The sequence below is a fragment of the Lethenteron reissneri genome, chromosome 63 (genome assembly GCF_015708825.2).
Source record: "Lethenteron reissneri isolate LAM-NWPU_2019-01 chromosome 63, ASM1570882v1, whole genome shotgun sequence".
NCBI lineage: Eukaryota > Metazoa > Chordata > Hyperoartia > Petromyzontiformes > Petromyzontidae > Lethenteron > Lethenteron reissneri.
In genome coordinates, this window is record NC_083841.1 from 1,350,036 (window position 1) to 1,368,562 (window position 18,527).

The 18,527-nt window shown below is 56.2% G+C and overlaps 1 protein-coding gene across 1 annotated transcript; it reads left to right on the top strand.

Moving 5' to 3' along the window:
• The first annotated feature begins 2,756 nt into the window (after positions 1-2,756).
• LOC133358683 (guanylate-binding protein 2-like) lies at positions 2,757-17,093 on the top strand. The gene is made up of 11 exons (XM_061577111.1): positions 2,757-2,926; positions 4,226-4,574; positions 7,717-7,844; positions 8,185-8,294; positions 9,017-9,287; positions 9,881-10,058; positions 10,593-10,873; positions 12,074-12,289; positions 12,686-12,788; positions 14,288-14,391; positions 16,791-17,093. The coding sequence occupies exons 2-11, from the start codon at positions 4,391-4,393 to the stop codon at positions 16,947-16,949; spliced, it is 1,734 nt and encodes a 577-aa protein (XP_061433095.1). The 5' UTR covers positions 2,757-2,926; positions 4,226-4,390; the 3' UTR covers positions 16,950-17,093.
• The last annotated feature ends 1,434 nt before the right edge of the window (positions 17,094-18,527 follow it).

Sequence of the window (18,527 nt, forward strand, 5' to 3'; positions counted from 1 at the left end):
TAAAATACAGAAATAGTTTGAGTTGAGGTCTCCGATTTCAAGCGCAGTGCTCAACCGCGCGTGGCTGGACCGGCGTGTCGCCAAAACCGCGGAATGAGGAAGCGGAAATAATAAAAAATGCAGAAGTTCAACGAAAGTTTCGATTTTGGAATCCGTGGCGTGCCGCGCGACGTCAATAACACGGTCGCGTAATGCTGCACCATCCACACACGCACACTATGGAAACAGGTGGCAATTAGTCCAGCCAAGGGCAGGAGGCAGTGTGGAACAGATGGAGATTGGTCCACGCACTTTTTTTTTTGGCTCTGCCAGGTTGGAGGGGTGGGGCACCTGGGGGGAGATTCACCCCCCGTCTGTGTGTGATCCACCAGCCCCTCGCTACTGGGTGTGCGTGGTCTCTGAGTGTGCGTGGTCTGGGTGTGCGTGTCTGGGTGTGCGTGGTCTCTGGGTGTGCGTGGTCTCTGAGTGTGCGTGGTCTCTGAGTGGCGTGGTCTCTGGGTGTGCGTGGTCTCTGAGTTGTGCGTGGTCTCTGGGTTTGCGTGGTCTCTGGTTGTGCGTGGTCTCTGAGGTGTGCGTGGTCTCTGGGTGTGCGTGGGTCCTCTGGGTGTGCGTGGTCTCTGGTGTGGTGTGCGTGGTCTCTGGGTGTGCGTGGTCTCTGGTGTGCGTGGTCTCTGAGTGTGCGTGGTCTCTCGAGTGTGCGTGGTCTCTGGTGTGCGTGTCTCTGGGTGCGTGGTCTCTGAGTGTGCGTGGTCTCTGGGTGTGCGTGGTCTCTGGGTGTGCGTGGTCTCTGGGTGTGCGTGGCCTCTGGGTGTGCGTGGTCTCTGGGTGTGCGTGGGTGTGCGTGGTCTCTGAGTGTGCGTGGTCCTCTGGGTGTGCGTGGTCTCTGGGTGTGCGTGGTCTCTGGGTGTGCGTGGTCTCTGGGTGTGCGTGGCCTCTGAGTGTGCGTGGCCTCTGGGTGTGCGTGGTCTCTGGGTGTGCGTGGTCTCTGGGTGTGCGTGGTCTCTGAGTGTGCGTGGTCTCTGGGTGTGCGTGGTCTCTGAGTGTGCGTGGTCTCTGGGTGTGCGTGGTCTCTGAGTGTGCGTGGTCTCTGGGTGTGCGTGGTCTCTGGGTGTGCGTGGTCTCTGGGTGTGCGTGGTCTCTGGGTGTGCGTGGGTGTGCGTGGGTGTGCGTGGTCTCTGGGTGTGCGTGGTCTCTGGGTGTGCGTGGTCGTGGTAGTGGACATTCCCGTGAGTGTCACGGTGATGAGGCTCACGCACCACTCACCGCCGCCGCCGCTGTTATTTCGCGGTGTGTATTTATAGCAGGACGCGTGAGTGAACGAAGTGAAACTAAAATACGGAACTGGTCTTGACTCTTGAGCAACACCTCTGAAGGCCGGCACGGCACGCGAGGCGGGTGGGTGGCCACCACCACGCCCGGCCACCTTTGTTCACCTCGTGGCGATGTTTACCACACACCCACTCACACAACTCACTCACCCACCGACTCACCCACCCACAAAACTCACCCACCTACTCAGCCACCAACTCACCCCACTCATCCACTCACTCACCCACTCACTCACCCACTTACCCACTCACTCACCCACCCACTCACCCACCGACTCACCCACTCAACTCACCCACCCACTCACACAACTCACCCACCCACTCACCCAATCACACAACTCACCCACACATTCACCCACCAACTCACCCACTCACCAACTAACCCACCCACACAACCCACCCACTCACCCAACCACCCACTCACCCAACCCACCCACCCACTCACCCACCCACTCACTCACCCACTCACCCACACAACCCACTCACTCACCCACCCACTCACTCATCCACTCACCCACCCACCCACCAATCCACGCTCTCCTTCATGGGAACCCCCCTACCCCCGCCCCCCGTCTCCGTATTTAGCTCCGGGAGAGGCTCACGGCCGCGTGCCGCGCGAGACGACCCACACACTCAGACGACCCACACACTCATACGAGCCACACACCGACCCACACACTCAGACGTCCCACACACTCAGACGACCCACACACCGACCCACACACTCAGACGAGCCACACACTCAGACGACCCACACACCGACCCACACACTCAGACGAGCCACACACTCAGACGAGCCACACACTCAGACGACCCACACACTCAGACGAGCCACACACTCAGACGACCCACACACTCAGACGAGCCACACACTCAGACGACCCACACACTCAGACGACCCACACACTCAGACGAGCCACACACTCAGACGACCCACACACTCAGACGACCCACACACTCAGACGACCCACACACTCAGACGAGCCACACACTCAGACGACCCACACACTCAGACGACCCACACACTCAGACGAGCCACACACTCAGACGACCCACACACTCAGACGACCCACACACTCAGACGAGCCACACACTCAGACGACCCACACACTCAGACGACCCACACACCGACCCACACACTCAGACGAGCCACACACCGACCCACACACTCAGACGAGCCACACACTCAGACGACCCACACACCGACCCCACACTCAGACGAGCCACACACCGACCCACCCACCGACCCACACACTCAGACGACCCACACACTCAGACGACCCACACACCGACCCACACACTCAGACGAGCCACACACCGACCCACACACCGACCCACACACTCAGACGAGCCACACACTCAGACGACCCACACACCGACCCACACACTCAGACGAGCCACACACCGACCCACACACCGACCCACACACTCAGACGACCCACACACTCAGACGACCCACACACCGACCCACACACTCAGACGAGCCACACACCGACCCACACACCGACCCACACACTCAGACGACCCACACACTCGCGACCGGCCCTCCGAGGGCAACAGGCGAGCAGCAGCAGCAGCGGGTCGCTTATCAGCTCCAGGTAATCACGTTGCAGAATCAATCTACAGCGAAGTCCTTACATATAGTTAGTGGCATACAGTATCATATTCTTGTTTCAATCGCTAAAGTCACGGAGATTGAAAACTAAACTCAAAATCGAAAGCAAAAAAGTCCCACGACGTTTCGATCGCAACACCTGAAGAAGACCGCTTGTGTTGCCATCGAAACGTCGTGGGACTTTTTTTTGCTTTTCATTTTTAATTTCTATTTACGTGACTTGACCGAAAGAACCAAGAATATGAATTCCTGCAGTCACGAAAGTTCTAAGTCTAAATATTGACAGTATCGTTACTGATGAGGCTCTATACTGCCTCGATTGTAGCAGGGGTCTATCTCCACGTCGTTGAAAGTCTAAAGAGTTGCACCAGCCGAGAGAGAGAGAGAGGGTGTATTTGGCCTACTCTTCCACTCTGGGCGTTAACTAATCAGCGGTGGGTGGGACGTCTCCGTCGCGGCGAGCGACGCTCACAACAACGAGCGGAGCGCCGGGGCCGGTAAAGTCGCAGCGAGTCGACGCAGCAGCAGCAGCAGTAGCAGCGGGGGGAGCGAATGCGGTGCCGTCTGTCGCTCATCTCGAGCCCTGCGTCTGTCCCGTGACCTTTACCCTCTGCCCCGTGATCTCTCCCCTGGGTCTGTCCCGTGACCTCTCCTCTGGGTCTGTCCCGTGACCTTTACCCTCTGTCCCGTGACCTCTCCTCTGTGTCTGTCCCGTGACCTCTCCCCTGGGTCTGTCCCGTGACCTCTCCCCTGGGTCTGTCCCGTGACCTCTCCCCTGCGTCTGTCCCGTGACCTCTTCTCTGGGTCTGTCCCGTGACCTTTACCCTCTGTGTGTCCCGTGACCTCTCCCCTGCATCCGTCCCGTGACCTCTCCCCTGCATCCGTCCCGTGACCTCTCCCCTGGGTCTGTCCCGTGACCTCTCCCCTGGGTCTGTCCCGTGACCTCTTCTCTGGGTCTGCCCCGTGACCTTTACCCTCTGTGTGTCTCGTGACCTCTCCCCTGCGTCTGTCCCGTGACCTCTCCTCTGAGTCTGTCTCGTGACCTTTACCCTCTGTCCCGTGACCTCTCCTGCCAAAGCAGCGAGCCTTTGACACTCCGCGTGCACCTAGCCTGGCACAGCGCGCGTGGCGGACGCCACCACCACTTAGTGGTTGCTATTAGCGGTTGTGGTTGTTGTTGTTAGTGACAAATAGCATCCAGGGGACTCCAAACCGCAGCGCAAGTGGTAAGCTCAGTGGTAGTCAGTAGTCAGACTCAACTAACCACGTGTCAACCTCATAGGCCGCACGCAGGGCAAAGCAACGTCCTCCACCATCACTACCACCATCATGAGGACGTCCTCAAGGTGAAGAACCAGCGAGCTGGTCCAACCCATCGGCTCTCTCAACGTTGCCCCGACGTTCGCTCGTTGGCGAGGAGGGGGCCCCGAGGGTCCGAGGCCCCGCGATGGAGTGGCAGCAGCCGCTGGCTCTGCTGGTGACGGACGAGCACAGCGGCGCCATGCGCCTCGTGGAGAAGACGGCCGCCCTCGTGGCCCGCGACGAGAAGCCGGCGGTGGTGGTGGCCATCGCCGGGCGCTACCGCACGGGGAAGTCCTTCCTCATGAACAAGCTGGCGGGCAAGCACAGCGGTACGTGCGGGTGGGGGTGGGGGGGGGGGTGGTGGGGTGGTGGTGAGGGTGGTGGTGGTGGTGGTGAGGGTGGTGGGGCTGATGGTGGTGGTGGTGATGAGGGTGGTGGTGGTGGTGAGGGTGGTGGTGGTGGTGAGGGTGGTGGTGATGAGGGTGGTGGGGCTGGGGGTGGTGGTGAGGGTGAGGGTGAGGGTGGTGGTGGTGATGAGGGTGGTGGTGGTGGTAGTGAGGGTGGTGGTGGTGATGAGGGTGGTGGTGGTGGTGGTCCTGGTGGTGGTGGTACTCCTGGTGGTGGTGGTGGTGAGGGTGGTGGTGGTGATGAGGGTGGTGGTGGTGGTGGGGTTGAGTGGTGGGGCTGGTAGAGCTGGGGCTGGTAGAGCTGGTGGTGGTGAGGGTGTTGGTGGTGGTGGTGCTGGTGGTAGTGGTGAAGGTGGTGGTGGTAGTGGTGAGGTTGGTGGTGGTGGTGGTAGTGGTGAGGTTGGTGGTGGTGCTGGTGGTGGTGAGGGTGGTGGAGCTGGTGGTGGTGCTGGTGGTGGTGGTGGTGAAGGTGGTGGGGTTGAGTGTTGGGGCTGGTGGTGATGCTGAGGGTGGTGGGGCTGAGTGGTGGTGGTGGTATTTGGTGTCTGTATGTGTGTATGTCGAACTTCTTTCGCAAGGTACGTAGCCAACCGCGCTAATCGGAGGTGCAGGGAAGGACAACAACACTAAACACAACAACAACAACCAGCAGCAGCGGTGGTGGTGGTGGTGGAGCGAGTGGCAGATTCACCCGGCTGGTTCTGTGTGTGTGTGTAGGTGTGTGTGTAGGGGTGTGTATGTGTGTGTAGGGGTGTGTGGGACCAGTGTGTGCGTGCCACTAAGAGGTGGGGCCTTACCATCAGCCCCACCAAAACTAAGCACCTGCCTGGGCATTTTGTACCATCGGACACTCCACTCCCACAACTCCCAATCGGTGATGGGGCAGTAGTGGAGAGATAATCGCCATATGGTCACGTGATATCGTATCGTGGTGATGAACGATATCGCGATAATCGCCATATCGTGAAGTGCGATATCGTATCGTGGTAATTAACGATATCGCGATAATCGCCATATCGTGAAGTGCGATATCGTATCGTGGTGATGAGCGATATCGCGATACTGACCTGGAGTGTTTCTTGCTGCTCGCTGTTGCTCTGCCATCTCGCGGCTTGGCATTTGAGGAATGTTTTGTTTGTGATTCATTGAAGGTCAGGGGATTGTGTGTACGTGTGTGTGTGTACGTGTGTGTGTGTGTGTACGTGTGTGTGTGTACGTGTGTGTGTGTGTACATGGGGAGCGGTAGTGTCGTGGTGAGCGCTACGCTGCGCTACGAACCCAACGACCCGAGTTAGATTCCCACTCACGGCCAACACCGGTGACGATTATCTGAACCGGTCGGTGGCCTGTCCTAGGTCGACTCAGCCTCAAATTAGTACCTGGTGCGGTGTGTAGTAAACATCGTCACTGGGGAGACAAAGGCGGCCGGGCGTGGTGTTAGCCACCCACCCCCTCGTGTGCCGTTCCGGCCTTCATTAATGCTCGCTAACAGCACTAGCCCCAACAGTCTGTTAAGGCTACACGAGCGATCTTTGTCTTTGGTGAGCATTGGGGAGACAAAGGCGGTCGGGCGTTATGCTGGTTATGCCCTCCTCGTGTGTCACGGTGCTGGCCTATCCAATAGGAGCTGCTCCTCGCTAACGGTACAAGGACCATGCACACAGACACACAGGCGTGACGTCACATTGCCTGTGGACTGGCCTACACCGCGCACACCACACACAGCGATGGGCTTCCTCTGTTCACGGGGGTTCAACGAGTCAATCGAATCACTCGACACTCTGGTAACGAACACCGGTTGAAGCGAAGATGTCCCACGGCCGGCCGAACACTCAAGAACGCCTACTTCTTGTGGCGAGCTGATTTGTAGAAACAAAAGGAAGGAGCAGCAATGGGCTCTCCTTTGTCTCCTGTGATGGCGAATTTGTACGCGGAAGATTTTGAAGCAAAAGCAATAGCTTCAGGCACACTAAACCCCATCTGCTTGGTTTAGATGTGTGGATGACACATTCATCATAGAGGTTTTTGTGGGTTTAATCGCCTAAATATATCAATGTTGTGTCGTTAAACCCGCCACCACCCGACACAGCCAACTAGGAAGGTTTTTCACGTAAACACAACATTTACAATCTGAGTGCGACGTTTCGCCAGTAATTATAACTAGCTTCATCAGGCCTTACTAAGTGGCTGTGTCGGGTGGTGGCGGGTTTAACGACACATTTATATATTTACGCGATTTAACCCAAAAAAACCTCTATTATGGATGATATTGGTCGCGAAAGCCTTCGTGTTAAGGATGACACATTGGTGGTCTGGCCACACGGCAAAGATACACGTAAAGAATTTCTAAATCATCTCAACTCGAAAAACCCATCCATCCGGTTCACCTTGGAAGTTGAAGTTGACAGAAATCTCATATTTCTGGATATTCTGCTCGGGCGCGGTCGAAACGGTGAAAAAACACCGACAGCGTCTGTGTGTGACCCACCAACCCGCGGAAGAGGGGAGTGTCCCGTCTGTGTGTGACCCACCAACCCGCGGAAGAGAGGAGTGTCCCGTCTGTGTGTGACCCACCAACCCGCGGAAGAGGGGAGTGTCCCGTCTGTGTGTGACCCACCAACCCCTCGGCTGCCCGCCGCGTGTTGTTGTCACGTTGTGACCCCGTGCCCCTGTTGGACATCTGTGGTAAAGAGCTTTACAGCTCATCGGATTCCTCCCGCAGTCTCAATATTCTCATACCGCTGCCTTCCCACTCATCGTCTGTGGCTCATCCGAGTCGCTCTCTCTCTCGGAGTCGTCCTCTCTGAGTCGTCCTCTCTCTCTGAGTCGTCCTCTCTCTCTGAGTCGTCCTCTCTCTCTCTGAGTCGTCCTCTCTCTCTCTGAGTCATCCTCTCTCTCTCTCTGAGTCGTCCTCTCGCTCTCTCCCTGAGTCGTCCTCTCTCTCTGAGTCGTCCTCTCTCTCTGAGTCGTCCTCTCTCTCTGAGTCGTCCTCGCTCTCCCTGAGTCGTCCTCTCTGAGTGGTGTGCCGTCTCCCATTGCCCCCCCCCCCCCCCCCCCGCTGCAGGCTTCGAGCTGGGTAACACGGTGCAGTCCAAGACGAAGGGCATCTGGGTCTGGGTGTTGCCCCACCCGGCCGACAGCAAAAAGTCTCTCATCCTCTTGGACACCGAGGGCCTGGGGGATGTCGAGCAGGTGGGTGGGTGGGTGGGTCGTCAGTCTGTCAGTCGGTCTGTTTGTCGGTCTGTCTGTCGGTCTGTCGGTCTGTCTGTCTGTTGGTTAGTCTGTTAGTCAGGAAGTCTGTTGGTGCGTCGGTCTGTCGGTTAATCCGTTAGTCAGCCTGTCGGTTAGGCTGCCAGTCGGTAAGTCTACTGGTTAGTCCGTCAATCAGTCACTCCGTCAGTCCGTGCGTATCCTGGGCGTGACGATCGCGAAGGCTGCCGTCCAGTAAGGGGGGGCAGGTGAGCACAGAGCCTGTGGGGTCGCCACACAACGTGGGGGGCCTTGTGTGTCTGTGGCCGCGTGCTCCGTGCAGGCGAGCGGGAACCACGACACGTGGATCTTCGTGCTGGCCATGCTGCTCAGCTCCACGCTGGTCTACAACACCACGAGCACCCTGGACCGCGGAGGCCTCGAGCAGCTCCAGTACGTGGCCAGGAGATGTTGACTACCTCGCCTGCTACACCGGAGGTCGTGGGTTTGATCCCGACCCCAGGCGACTGCTGCTGCTGCTGTGTATTTGGAGTCTGCGTCTCTCTCTCTCTCCCCGTGGTCGCGTGGATTTTTCTTCGGGTCCTCCGGCTTTTCCCTCCACGTGCAAATGTGCACGCATCCCCTCCACACGTCTCAACCCCTCTCTGCCTCATCTCCCTTCTCTACCATCACCTCCTCTTCCTCTCCCGTCTCCATCACCTCATCTCCCGCCTCCTCCTCCTCTCCCGCTTCTCCGTCTCATCCGCCACCTCTCTCCCATCACCACCTCCTCCTCCGTCACCTCCCGTCTCACCTCCGTCTCCTCCGTCTCCTCCGTCTCCTCCGTCTCCTCCGTCTCCTCCTCCGTCACCTCCATCTCCTCCGTCTCCTCCGTCTCCTCCGTCTCCTCCTCCGTCACCTCCGTCTCCTCCGTCTCCTCCGTCACCTCCGTCTCCTCCGTCTCCACCGTCTCACCGTCTCACCGTCTCCTCCGTCTCCTCCGTCTCCTCCGTCACCTCCGTCTCCTCCGTCTCACCGTCACCTCCGTCTCCTCCGTCTCACCGTCTCCTCCATCACCTCCGTCTCCTCCGTCTCCTCCGTCTCACCGTCTCCTCCGTCTCACCGTCTCCTCCGTCTCCTCCGTCACCTCCGTCTCCTCCGTGTGCTCCCCGCAGCTTTGTGGCCAACATGTCGGAGCACGTGCAGATGCGCGCTCGCCCCCGCTCGTGGGACCCGGCCAACCGGGCGGACGCGGCCGACTGCCGCGCATTCTTCCCCGCGTTCGTGGTGTGCGTGCGCGACTTCATGCTGCGCCTGGAGCTGGACGGGCGGCGCTGCTCCTCCGACGACTACCTGGAGCACTGCCTCCAGCGCAAGGCCAAGGGGCTCAGCAAGGAGTGCCGCGAGCAGAACGCGCAGAGGGAGATGCTTCGCAACGTCTTCCAGGTGCGTGCGTGTGTGAGAGTGTGGGTGGGTGTGGGTGACTGTGTGAGTGGGTGTGTGAGTGTGTGTGGGTGAGTGGGTGTGTGTGAGTGTGTGGGTGAGTGGGTGTGTGTGGCTGTGTGAGTGTGTGTGGGTGTGTGTGGCTGTGTGGGTGTGTGGCTGTGTGGGTGTGTGTGTGAGTGTGTGTGGGTGTGTGTGGGTGTGTGTGGGTGTGTGTGAGTGTGTGGGTGTGTGAGTGTGAGTGTGTGAGTGGGAGCGGTAGTGTAGCGGTTAGCGCGACGCTGCGCTACGAACCCGGCCACCCGAGTTCGATTCCCGCTCACGGCTACCAACAGCAGAGACGATTTTCTGAACCGGGTCTGGGCCTCCCCTGGGAAGACTCAGCCTTAACTGAGTACCCGGCGTGGTGCGCATTCAAAATCGCCACTGGGGAGACAAAGGCGGCCGGGCGTGGCGCTGGCCACCCACCCCCACGTGCTCCGTGCCGGCCTTCATAGGCCCTGCTACTCGCTAACGGCACTCGCCCCGGCGGCTTGCGTGGGCGACACGGCGTGGGCTACACGGCGGGGGATCATCGCCTGCGTCTCTCTCGTCAGGAGCGGAAGTGCTTCGTGTTCCCCCTGCCGACCGATCCGGAGCGGATGGACTCCCTGGACCGCATGGAGCCACACGACCTCAAGCCGGGCTTCAGGGAGAGCATGGACCTCTTCTACAAGCACGTGGTGCATCACGCACGCGTCAAGCACCTGGAGGGGACCATCATCAACGGGCGCCGTGAGTGGCCGCACGGCTGATTCCACCACACCGCCACCCCACCACCTCCATACCACTCCACCTTCTCACCACTCCACCTCTTCACCACTCCACCTCCTCACTCCACCACCCCACCACTTCCTCACCACTCCACCTCCTCACCACTCCACCTCCTCACTCCACCACCACTCCACCACTTCCTCACCACTCCACCTCTTCACCACTCCACCTCCTCACTCCACCACCCCACCACTCCACCACTTCCTCACCACTCCACCTCTTCACCACTCCACCACCTCCTCACCACTCTACCTCCTCACCCAACCAACCCACCACCTCCCCACCAATCCTCGTTGCCTTTAAACCGCAATGGATCAATAAAATGAATTCTAATCAAAGCGCGAGCACAGCCCCAGCACGAACCACCCTCTCCTCCCCCTCCACCCCCGCGACTCGCTGACCCGCACCCTACTGGACATCGGTGGAAAAGAGCTTCGCGGATCTTCGGATTTCCTCCCCCGGTCTCAAAATATTCCGCTTGCACGCCACCCGCAGTGCTGGTGGAGCTGGCGCGTCGCTACGTGGACGCGCAGGCGCGCGGCGCCATCCCCTGCATCGAGCAGGCGGTGACCCAGGTGGCGCGCGCTGCCAACGAGCGCGCCACCAGCGAGGCGCTGGGCCTCTACCAGGGGCTGCAGTGCGAGTCGCGCGATGCCTTCCCCGTGCCCGCCGACGACTTGGCGGCGGCCCACGTCTACGCCTGGGACGCCGCGCTCACCCACTTCGCCTCGGTTGCCGTTCTGGACCGCGACCACGAGCAGGAGAGGACGCTCTCGGTGAGGGTCGGCGCACCGAGGGAGACCCCCCGCTCCCCCCGCTCCCCCCGCTCCCCCCGCTCCCCGCCACGTTGTGTTTACTCCGCCGCGGAAGCCGCTGACGTGAGGATCGTGGCGATGAGCGCGGCGGTGCTTTGGGTAGCGACGTGGGACGGGTCAAATTTCGATTTAAAGCTTTCGTGACTGCAGGAATTCATCTTCTTGGTTCTTTCGGTAAAGTCACGCAGAAAAGGAAATAATAAAATAATAAAAATAAAACATAATAAAATACAATTCTCACGACGTTTCGGCCACAACGCAAGCAGCCGTCCTCAGGTGAAGAACAGGGCTGTCGGTAAAGTCGCATCTGAAGACGCGACTTTACCGAAAGAACCAAAGAGAAAAAGTGGAATGGGTCGCCCATTCCGCTGGCGAGAAGGGGATCCGCTGCCGTGGCGGCCCGGTCGGCCGGCAGGTCACGGAGTAGGCGGCAGGGAAGGACCCGGGGATGAGGTGACGGAGGGGAAACGGGAGATGGAGCCCGGGAGCCTCCTGGTGGGGTCTGGAAGGGTGGCGTGGCCGGGGGTGGGGCGAGGCCGGGGGGTTAAAAGGGGGGCCGTTGAGGACTCGAGGTTGTTGTTGGAGTGTAACCTGCGGAGCTTCACGAGTCTCCTCCGTCGTCGTCTTCGTCACAGGAGCAACAGCAGCAGCGTTGCTGGTCAGGCAGCCCGTTGCTGTAGTGAAGTACATCACTACACTTGTGCCGGTGATGCTTGTGGTGGTTGATGGTCGTGGTGATGAACGTGGTGATGAACGTGGTGATGATTGTGGTGATGATCGTGGTGATGATCGTGGTGATGATCGTGGTGATGATGGTGGTGATGATCGTGGTGATGATCGTGATATAGCCACTCACCTTGATGATGATGATGGTGCCTCTACTGTCAGCGAGCGTGACGAGCGAGCAGAGCCTCTGTGATGACGACGACGACGACGATGACGACGATGACGACGATGACGACGACAACGACGACGATGACGACGATGACGACGACGATGATGATGATGACGACGATGACGACGACGACGACGACGATGATGATGTTGACGACGATGACGACGACGATGACGATGACGACGACGACATCGCCGAGGCTGCGTCTGACTGCGCCCGCCCCCCCCCCTGTCCCCGACCCGTCTCCGCGTCGCCCCCCGCTGCAGGCGAAAATGATGGCGGCCTACGAGGAGCTGGTGAAGCAGAACAAGGCGGCGTCCGTCTCGATGTCGCGCGCCTTGCTGGAGCTCCTGCACCAGCCAATCAAGGAGGAGATCGCCAAACGCTCGTTCCACACGGCCGGAGGATTCAAGATCTACGACCGGATGATGAAGGAGTTGCAGGAGGAGTTCCGAGCGTCGATAGGAAAAATGGGAGACATGGTGAGGGCCAATCGGCTTTACTAACCCAACAAATGTGACTATTTGTATTTTATTTTATCAGGTAAGGCACACAACTGAGCTTTGTATCACAAATAACAGCTCAACGAAGTGGGCTCATCATCATCATCGCGTGGACATGTATAGCAGCAGCCAAATACTGTAAACGCGTGGTGACGTTGATTCTAAATGTGGAGGGAAACAATCCACGCGACCAAGGGGAGAGAGAGATACACAGACTACAAATATACAGCAGCAGCAGCAGCAGGCGTCAGGGTCGGGATCGAACCCACGACCTCCTGCGTACCAGGCGAGGGAGTCAACATCTCCTAGGCACCGCGGCGCCCTGCACGGCACCGCCAGGCGTGGAGGGTGCTGAGTGCCGGCTGTCTCTACCAGGCGGCGCAGGTGCTGAGCGAGTTCCTGGCGAGCGTGGAGGACGAGGGTCGACTCATCATGCAGGTGGACGACAGCGTGAGCGAGCTGGAGAAGGAGAAGAAGGGTGAGTGGCTGGCCGCCACGTGTCACAAACACAATCTCGCTTTGGACCGCAGGAGGTGGAATCCGGTGAGCTCTGCAGCTCATTTGTCACGGATGTCCAGTCGGGGCACGGGGTCAGCGGTGTGTGTCGTGCCGTGTCGTGCCGTGTCGTGCCGTGCCGTGCCGTGGCGCTGCTGCCGTTGGCCCGGTGGCACCCGCGCCCGATGCCACTGTTGAGTTCTCTGTGCGTCTCTAAAACTAAAAACGAAACAACGTGTTATTTGACCAGGTTTGAGGCCCCGCTGGGCTATGTAGCGACCACCTGGCCATCACGAATGATAGCTCGACGTCGCAGCTCGTCGTCGTCGTCATCATCGTGTGGGAAGTTGCGGCAGCCAAATGCTCTAGACGCGTGACGGGATTCTAAATGTGGAGGGGAAAACCGGAGGAGCCGGAGGAAAATCCACGCGACCACCGGGAGAGAGAGACGCAAACTCCAAATACACAGCAGCAAGTGTCAGGGTCGGGATCAGAGGCTGCTCTGTGTGTGTGTGTCACTGCCTAGAGACCCCATCAGAGGCTGCTCTGTGTGTGTGTGTCACTGCCTAGAGACCCCATCAGAGGCAGCTCTGTGTGTGTGTCACTGCCTAGAGACCCCATCAGAGGCTGCTCTGTGTGTGTGTCACTGCCTAGAGACCCCATCAGAGGCTGCTCTGTGTGTGTGTGTCACTGCCTAGAGACCCCATCAGAGGCTGCTCTGTGTGTGTGTCACTGCCTAGAGACCCCATCAGAGGCTGCTCTGTGTGTGTGTCACTGCCTAGAGACCCCATCAGAGGCTGCTCTGTGTGTGTGTCACTGCCTAGAGACCCCGTCAGAGGCTGCTCTGTGTGTGTGTCACTGCCTAGAGACCCCATCAGAGGCTGCTCTGTGTGTGTGTCACTGCCTAGAGACCCCATCAGAGGCTGCTCTGTGTGTGTGTCACTGCCTAGAGACCCCATCAGAGGCTGCTCTGTGTGTGTGTCACTGCCTAGAGATCCCATCAGAGGCTGCTCTGTGTGTGTGTCACTGCCTAGAGGCCCCGTCAGAGGCTACTCTGTGTGTGTCACTGCCTAGAGACCCCGTCAGAGGCCGCTCTGTGTGTGTGTCACTGCCTAGAGACCCCATCAGAGGCCGCTCTGTGTGTGTGTCACTGCCTAGAGACCTCGTCAGAGGCTACTCTGTGTGTGTCACTGCCTAGAGACCCCATCAGAGGCTGCTCTGTGTGTGTGTCACTGCCTAGAGACCTCGTCAGAGGCTACTCTGTGTGTGTCACTGCCTAGAGACCCCATCAGAGGCCGCTCTGTGTGTGTGTCACTGCCTAGAGACCCCATCAGAGGCCGCTCTGTGTGTGTGTCACTGCCTAGAGACCTCGTCAGAGGCTGCTCTGTGTGTGTGTCACTGCCTAGAGACCCCGTCAGAGGCCGCTCTGTCTCTCTGCGAGTCTGTCGCTGCTGTCGCCGTGGTTGCCGGTGTTTATTTCAGAGCTGGAGAAGGTGCGGGCCCGGCAGGCCGACGAGGAGGCCCGCACGAGGAAGCAGAGCGAGGAGCTGCAGAGGACCATCAACCTGCTGCAAGAGCAGATGCGGGTACACGCCCTGAGACTCGTGAGAGTCGGAGAGTGTAGTAGTGTAGTGTGCAGTGCAGTGTGTAGTGTAGTAGTGTAGTGTATAGTAGTGTAGTGTAGGGTGCAGTGTGTAGTGTAGTAGTGTAGTGTATAGTAGTGTAGTGTGCAGTGCAGTGTGTAGTGTAGTAGTGTAGTGTATAGTAGTGTAGTGTAGGGTGCAGTGTGTAGTGTAGTGTGTAGTAGTGTAGTGTATAGTAGTGTAGTGTGCAGTGCAGTGTGTAGTGTAGTGTATAGTGTAGGGTGTAGTGTGTAGTGTAGTGTGTAGTGCAGTGTGTAGTGTAGTGTGTAGTGTAGTGTATAGTGTATAGTAGTGTAGTGTATAGTGTAGTAGTGTAGTGTGTAGTGCAGTGTGTAGTGTAGTGTATAGTAGTGTAGTGTATAGTGTAGTAGTGTAGTGTAGTGTGTAGTGTAGTGTGTAGTGCAGTGTGTAGTGTAGTGTATAGTGTAGTGAGGGTGTAGTGTGTAGTGTATAGTGTATAGTAGTGTAATGTATAGTGTAGTAGTGTAGTGTATAGTAGTGTAGTGTAGGGTGCAGTGTAGGGTGTAGTGTAGTGTGCAGTGTAGGGTGCAGTATATAGTAGTGTAGTGTATAGTAGTGTAGTGTATAGTAGTGTAGTGTATAGTAGTGTAGTGTATAGTGTAGTGTATAGTAGTGTCGTGTATAGTAGTGTCGTGTATAGTGTAGTGTATAGTAGTGTAGTGTATAGTAGTGTAGTGTATAGTAGTGTAGTGTATAGTAGTGTAGTGTATAGTAGTGTAGTGTATAGTGGTGTAGTGTATAGTGGTGTAGTGTATAGTGTAGTGTATAGTGTAGTGTATAGTAGTGTAGTGTATAGTAGTGTAGTGTATAGTAGTGTAGTGTATAGTAGTGTAGTGTAGTGTATAGTGTAGTGTATAGTAGTGTAGTGTAGTAGTGTAGTGTATAGTAGTGTAGTGTGCAGTGCAGTGTAGGGTGTAGTGTATAGTGTAGTGTAGGGTGTAGTGTGTAGTGTAGTGTATAGTGTAGTGTAGGGTGTAGTGTGTAGTGTAGGGTGCAGTGCAGTGTAGGTGCAGTATATAGTAGTGTAGTGTATAGTAGTGTAGTGTATAGTGGTGTAGTGTATAGTAGTGTAGTGTATACTGTAGTGTATAGTAGTGTAGTGTATAGTTTAGTGTATAGTGGTGTAGTGTATAGTAGTGTAGTGTATAGTGTATAGTAGTGTAGTATATAGTAGTGTAGTGTATAGTAGTGTAGTGTATAATAGTGTATAGTGGTGTAGTGTATAGTAGTGTAGTGTATAGTAATGTATAGTGGTATAGTGTATAGTAGTATAGTGGTGTAGTGTATAGTGGTGTAGTGTATAGTAGTGTATAGTGGTGTAGTGTATAGTAGTGTAGTGTATAGTAGTATAGTGGTGTAGTGTATAGTGGTGTAGTGTATAGTAGTGTAGTGTATAGTAGTGTATAGTGGTGTAGTGTATAGTAGTGTAGTGTATAGTAGTGTAGTGTATAGTTTAGTGTATAGTGGTGTAGTGTATAGTGGTGTAGTGTATAGTAGTGTAGTGTGTAGAAGTGTATGGTAGTTTCTTCCACACCGTACGTAGCCATCCGTGCTAATTGGAGGTGCGATTGGCTTAGCCAATCCGCGTACATCAGGGGGCCCATGCCCACAGCAGCGTTCAAGAGCCACGCAGCCAGCGCCGCTGAGAAGCCGGGTTTGCGCCCAGAGTCTGGAAGTCTCTCAGTTTGAGGTTAGGGGGAACGCAGAACCACATTTACCGTGTTGGGTTTTTGGTTTGGTGCAGTCTATAAAAAAACGATTTAAACTCTTTTTATTGTACCAGGTGTAAGGCCCCACTGAGCTGTGTAGCTCTTTTTCAGAAGCGACCACGTGGACAAAAAAAAGACTCTAAACACGGCGGCGAGATTCTAAATGTGGAGGGAAAAACTGGAGGAGCCGGGGAAAAATCCACGCGACCAAGGGGAGAAGAACACGCAAACTTCAAATGTACAGCAGCAGGCGTCAGGGATCGACCCTCGCCTGATACGCAGGAGGTCGTGGGTTCGATCCCGACCCTGACGTCTGCTGTATATTTGGAGTCTGTGTGTCTCTCTCTCCCTCTCTCTCCGTGGTCACGTGGATTTTTTCCCTCCACATTTAGAATCAGCATCGCAACGCGTTTAGAGTATTTGGCTGCTGCTATACATGTCCACGCAAAGATGACGATGATGATAAGCCCACTTCGTTGAGCTGTCATTTGTGATAGCCAGCTCGCTTCTAGTAAGGCGCTACACAGCTCATTTTGGCCTTACCTGGTATAATAAAATAATAAATAGTTCATCGCGTGGCTGAACCTTTGACCTTTGACTTCTCCAACGCAGCTCAACGGGGAGTCATTCGACGCCCGGATCCGACACATGGAAGAGATGACGGAGATGAAGCTGCAGGAGCTGAAGAGGCAACACCAGGAGGAGATGGAGCGTTCCAGGGCGGCCTATCAGAGCAGCAGCGGCGGGGACAGCTGGTGTTCCGTCATGTGACGCCCGCCGACGCACGGCACGATGCCTGCGCAGTGCTGACGACGTCGGCCCGACGGTCACTCAACGCTGGGACAACCGTTGACCCGACCGCATGTCAATGTCGGCCCAACGTTGGGCCAACGTCGGCCCAGCGTTGGCATGCCCTACCGAATGCCGACGTCGGCCCGACCGCTGGCCAACGTTGGGACAATGCTGGCATGCGGTCGGGCTCAATGTTGACTCAATACTGTGCACTCGGTGGGGCCAACAGCGGCTCAACGTTGGGCCGACGTTGGCACGCGGTAGGGCCAACGTTGACTACATTGACTCGATGTTGGGCTGACGTTGCCACGCCGTTGGGCCAACGTTGACTCGACGTTGGGTCGACGTTGGCACGTTGTTGGGCCAACGTTGACTCGACGTTGGGCCGACGTTGGGCCGACGTTGGCACGCTGTTGGGCCAACGTTGACTCGACGTTGGGCCGACGTTGACTCGATGTTGAGTCAACGTTGACTCGATGTTGGGTCGACGTTGCCACGCCGTTGGGCCAACGTTGACTCGATGTTGATTCAACGTTGACTCGTTGTTGAGTCAACGTTGGCACGCCGTTGGGCCAACGTTGACTCGACGTTGGGTCGACGTTGGCTCGATGTTGAGTCAACGTTGACTCGACGTTGGGTCGACGTTGGCACGCCGTCGGGCCAACGCTCCGGGCAGTGGGAGCGGCGGAGCTGCCGTGACCCGGCGGCAATGCCGTGACCCGCTCGTACGGTACGAGGCGCCACGATCGTCGTTGACAACCGTGCGGTGTGATTTGTTTACATCGCGGATTGTCGTCCTTCAGTTGTTCATTTGGCGAAATTAATGTTTCGTGATGTCCTGGCATCTATCATTTGAGTGAAATAACAGCGGACTCTGAGCTCGCTTGTGCCCCACTCTCAAGGTCACACAATGTTCACCAACCGCATGAGCGGACCACCGAGACACCTTGCCCATGCAACCGCCCACCTGCCCATTCCATATTACAATACAATACAATTCCTCAGGTGGAGAACAGGTCTGTCTGTCGACAGACCTGTTCTCCACCTGAGGACGGCTACTTGCGTTGTGGCCGAAAAGTCGTGAGAATTATTTTATTATGTTTTATTTTTATTATTTTATTATTTCCATTCTACGTGACTTTACCGAAAGAACCAAGAAGATGAATACAATACAATACAACAATACAATACAACAAATACAACAATTCAATACAACAATAAAAAATACAACTAAACAACAATAAAATACAATACAACAATACAATAAACAAATACAACAATTCAACTAAACAACAATAAAATACAACAATTCAACACAACACTACAATACAACAATTCAACTAAACAACAATACAACACAACAATTCAACACAACACTACAATACAACAATTCAACACAACACAACAACACAACACAACAATTCAACACAACACTACAATACAACACAACAATACAACACAACACAACAATTCAACACAACACAACAACACAACAATTCAACACAACACTACAACACAACACAACAATTCAACACAACACAACAATACAACACAACA

Excerpts from the sequence above, each read along its gene's own strand:
- LOC133358683 (XM_061577111.1), top strand. The coding sequence starts at position 4,391 with ATGGAGTGGCAGCAGCCGCTGGCTCTGCTGGTGACGGACGAGCACAGC. Across the intron at positions 4,575-7,716 it reads GCTGGCGGGCAAGCACAGCG|GCTTCGAGCTGGGTAACACG; the intron begins GTACGTGCGGGT and ends CCCCCGCTGCAG. Across the intron at positions 12,789-14,287 it reads GCTGGAGAAGGAGAAGAAGG|AGCTGGAGAAGGTGCGGGCC; the intron begins GTGAGTGGCTGG and ends TGTTTATTTCAG.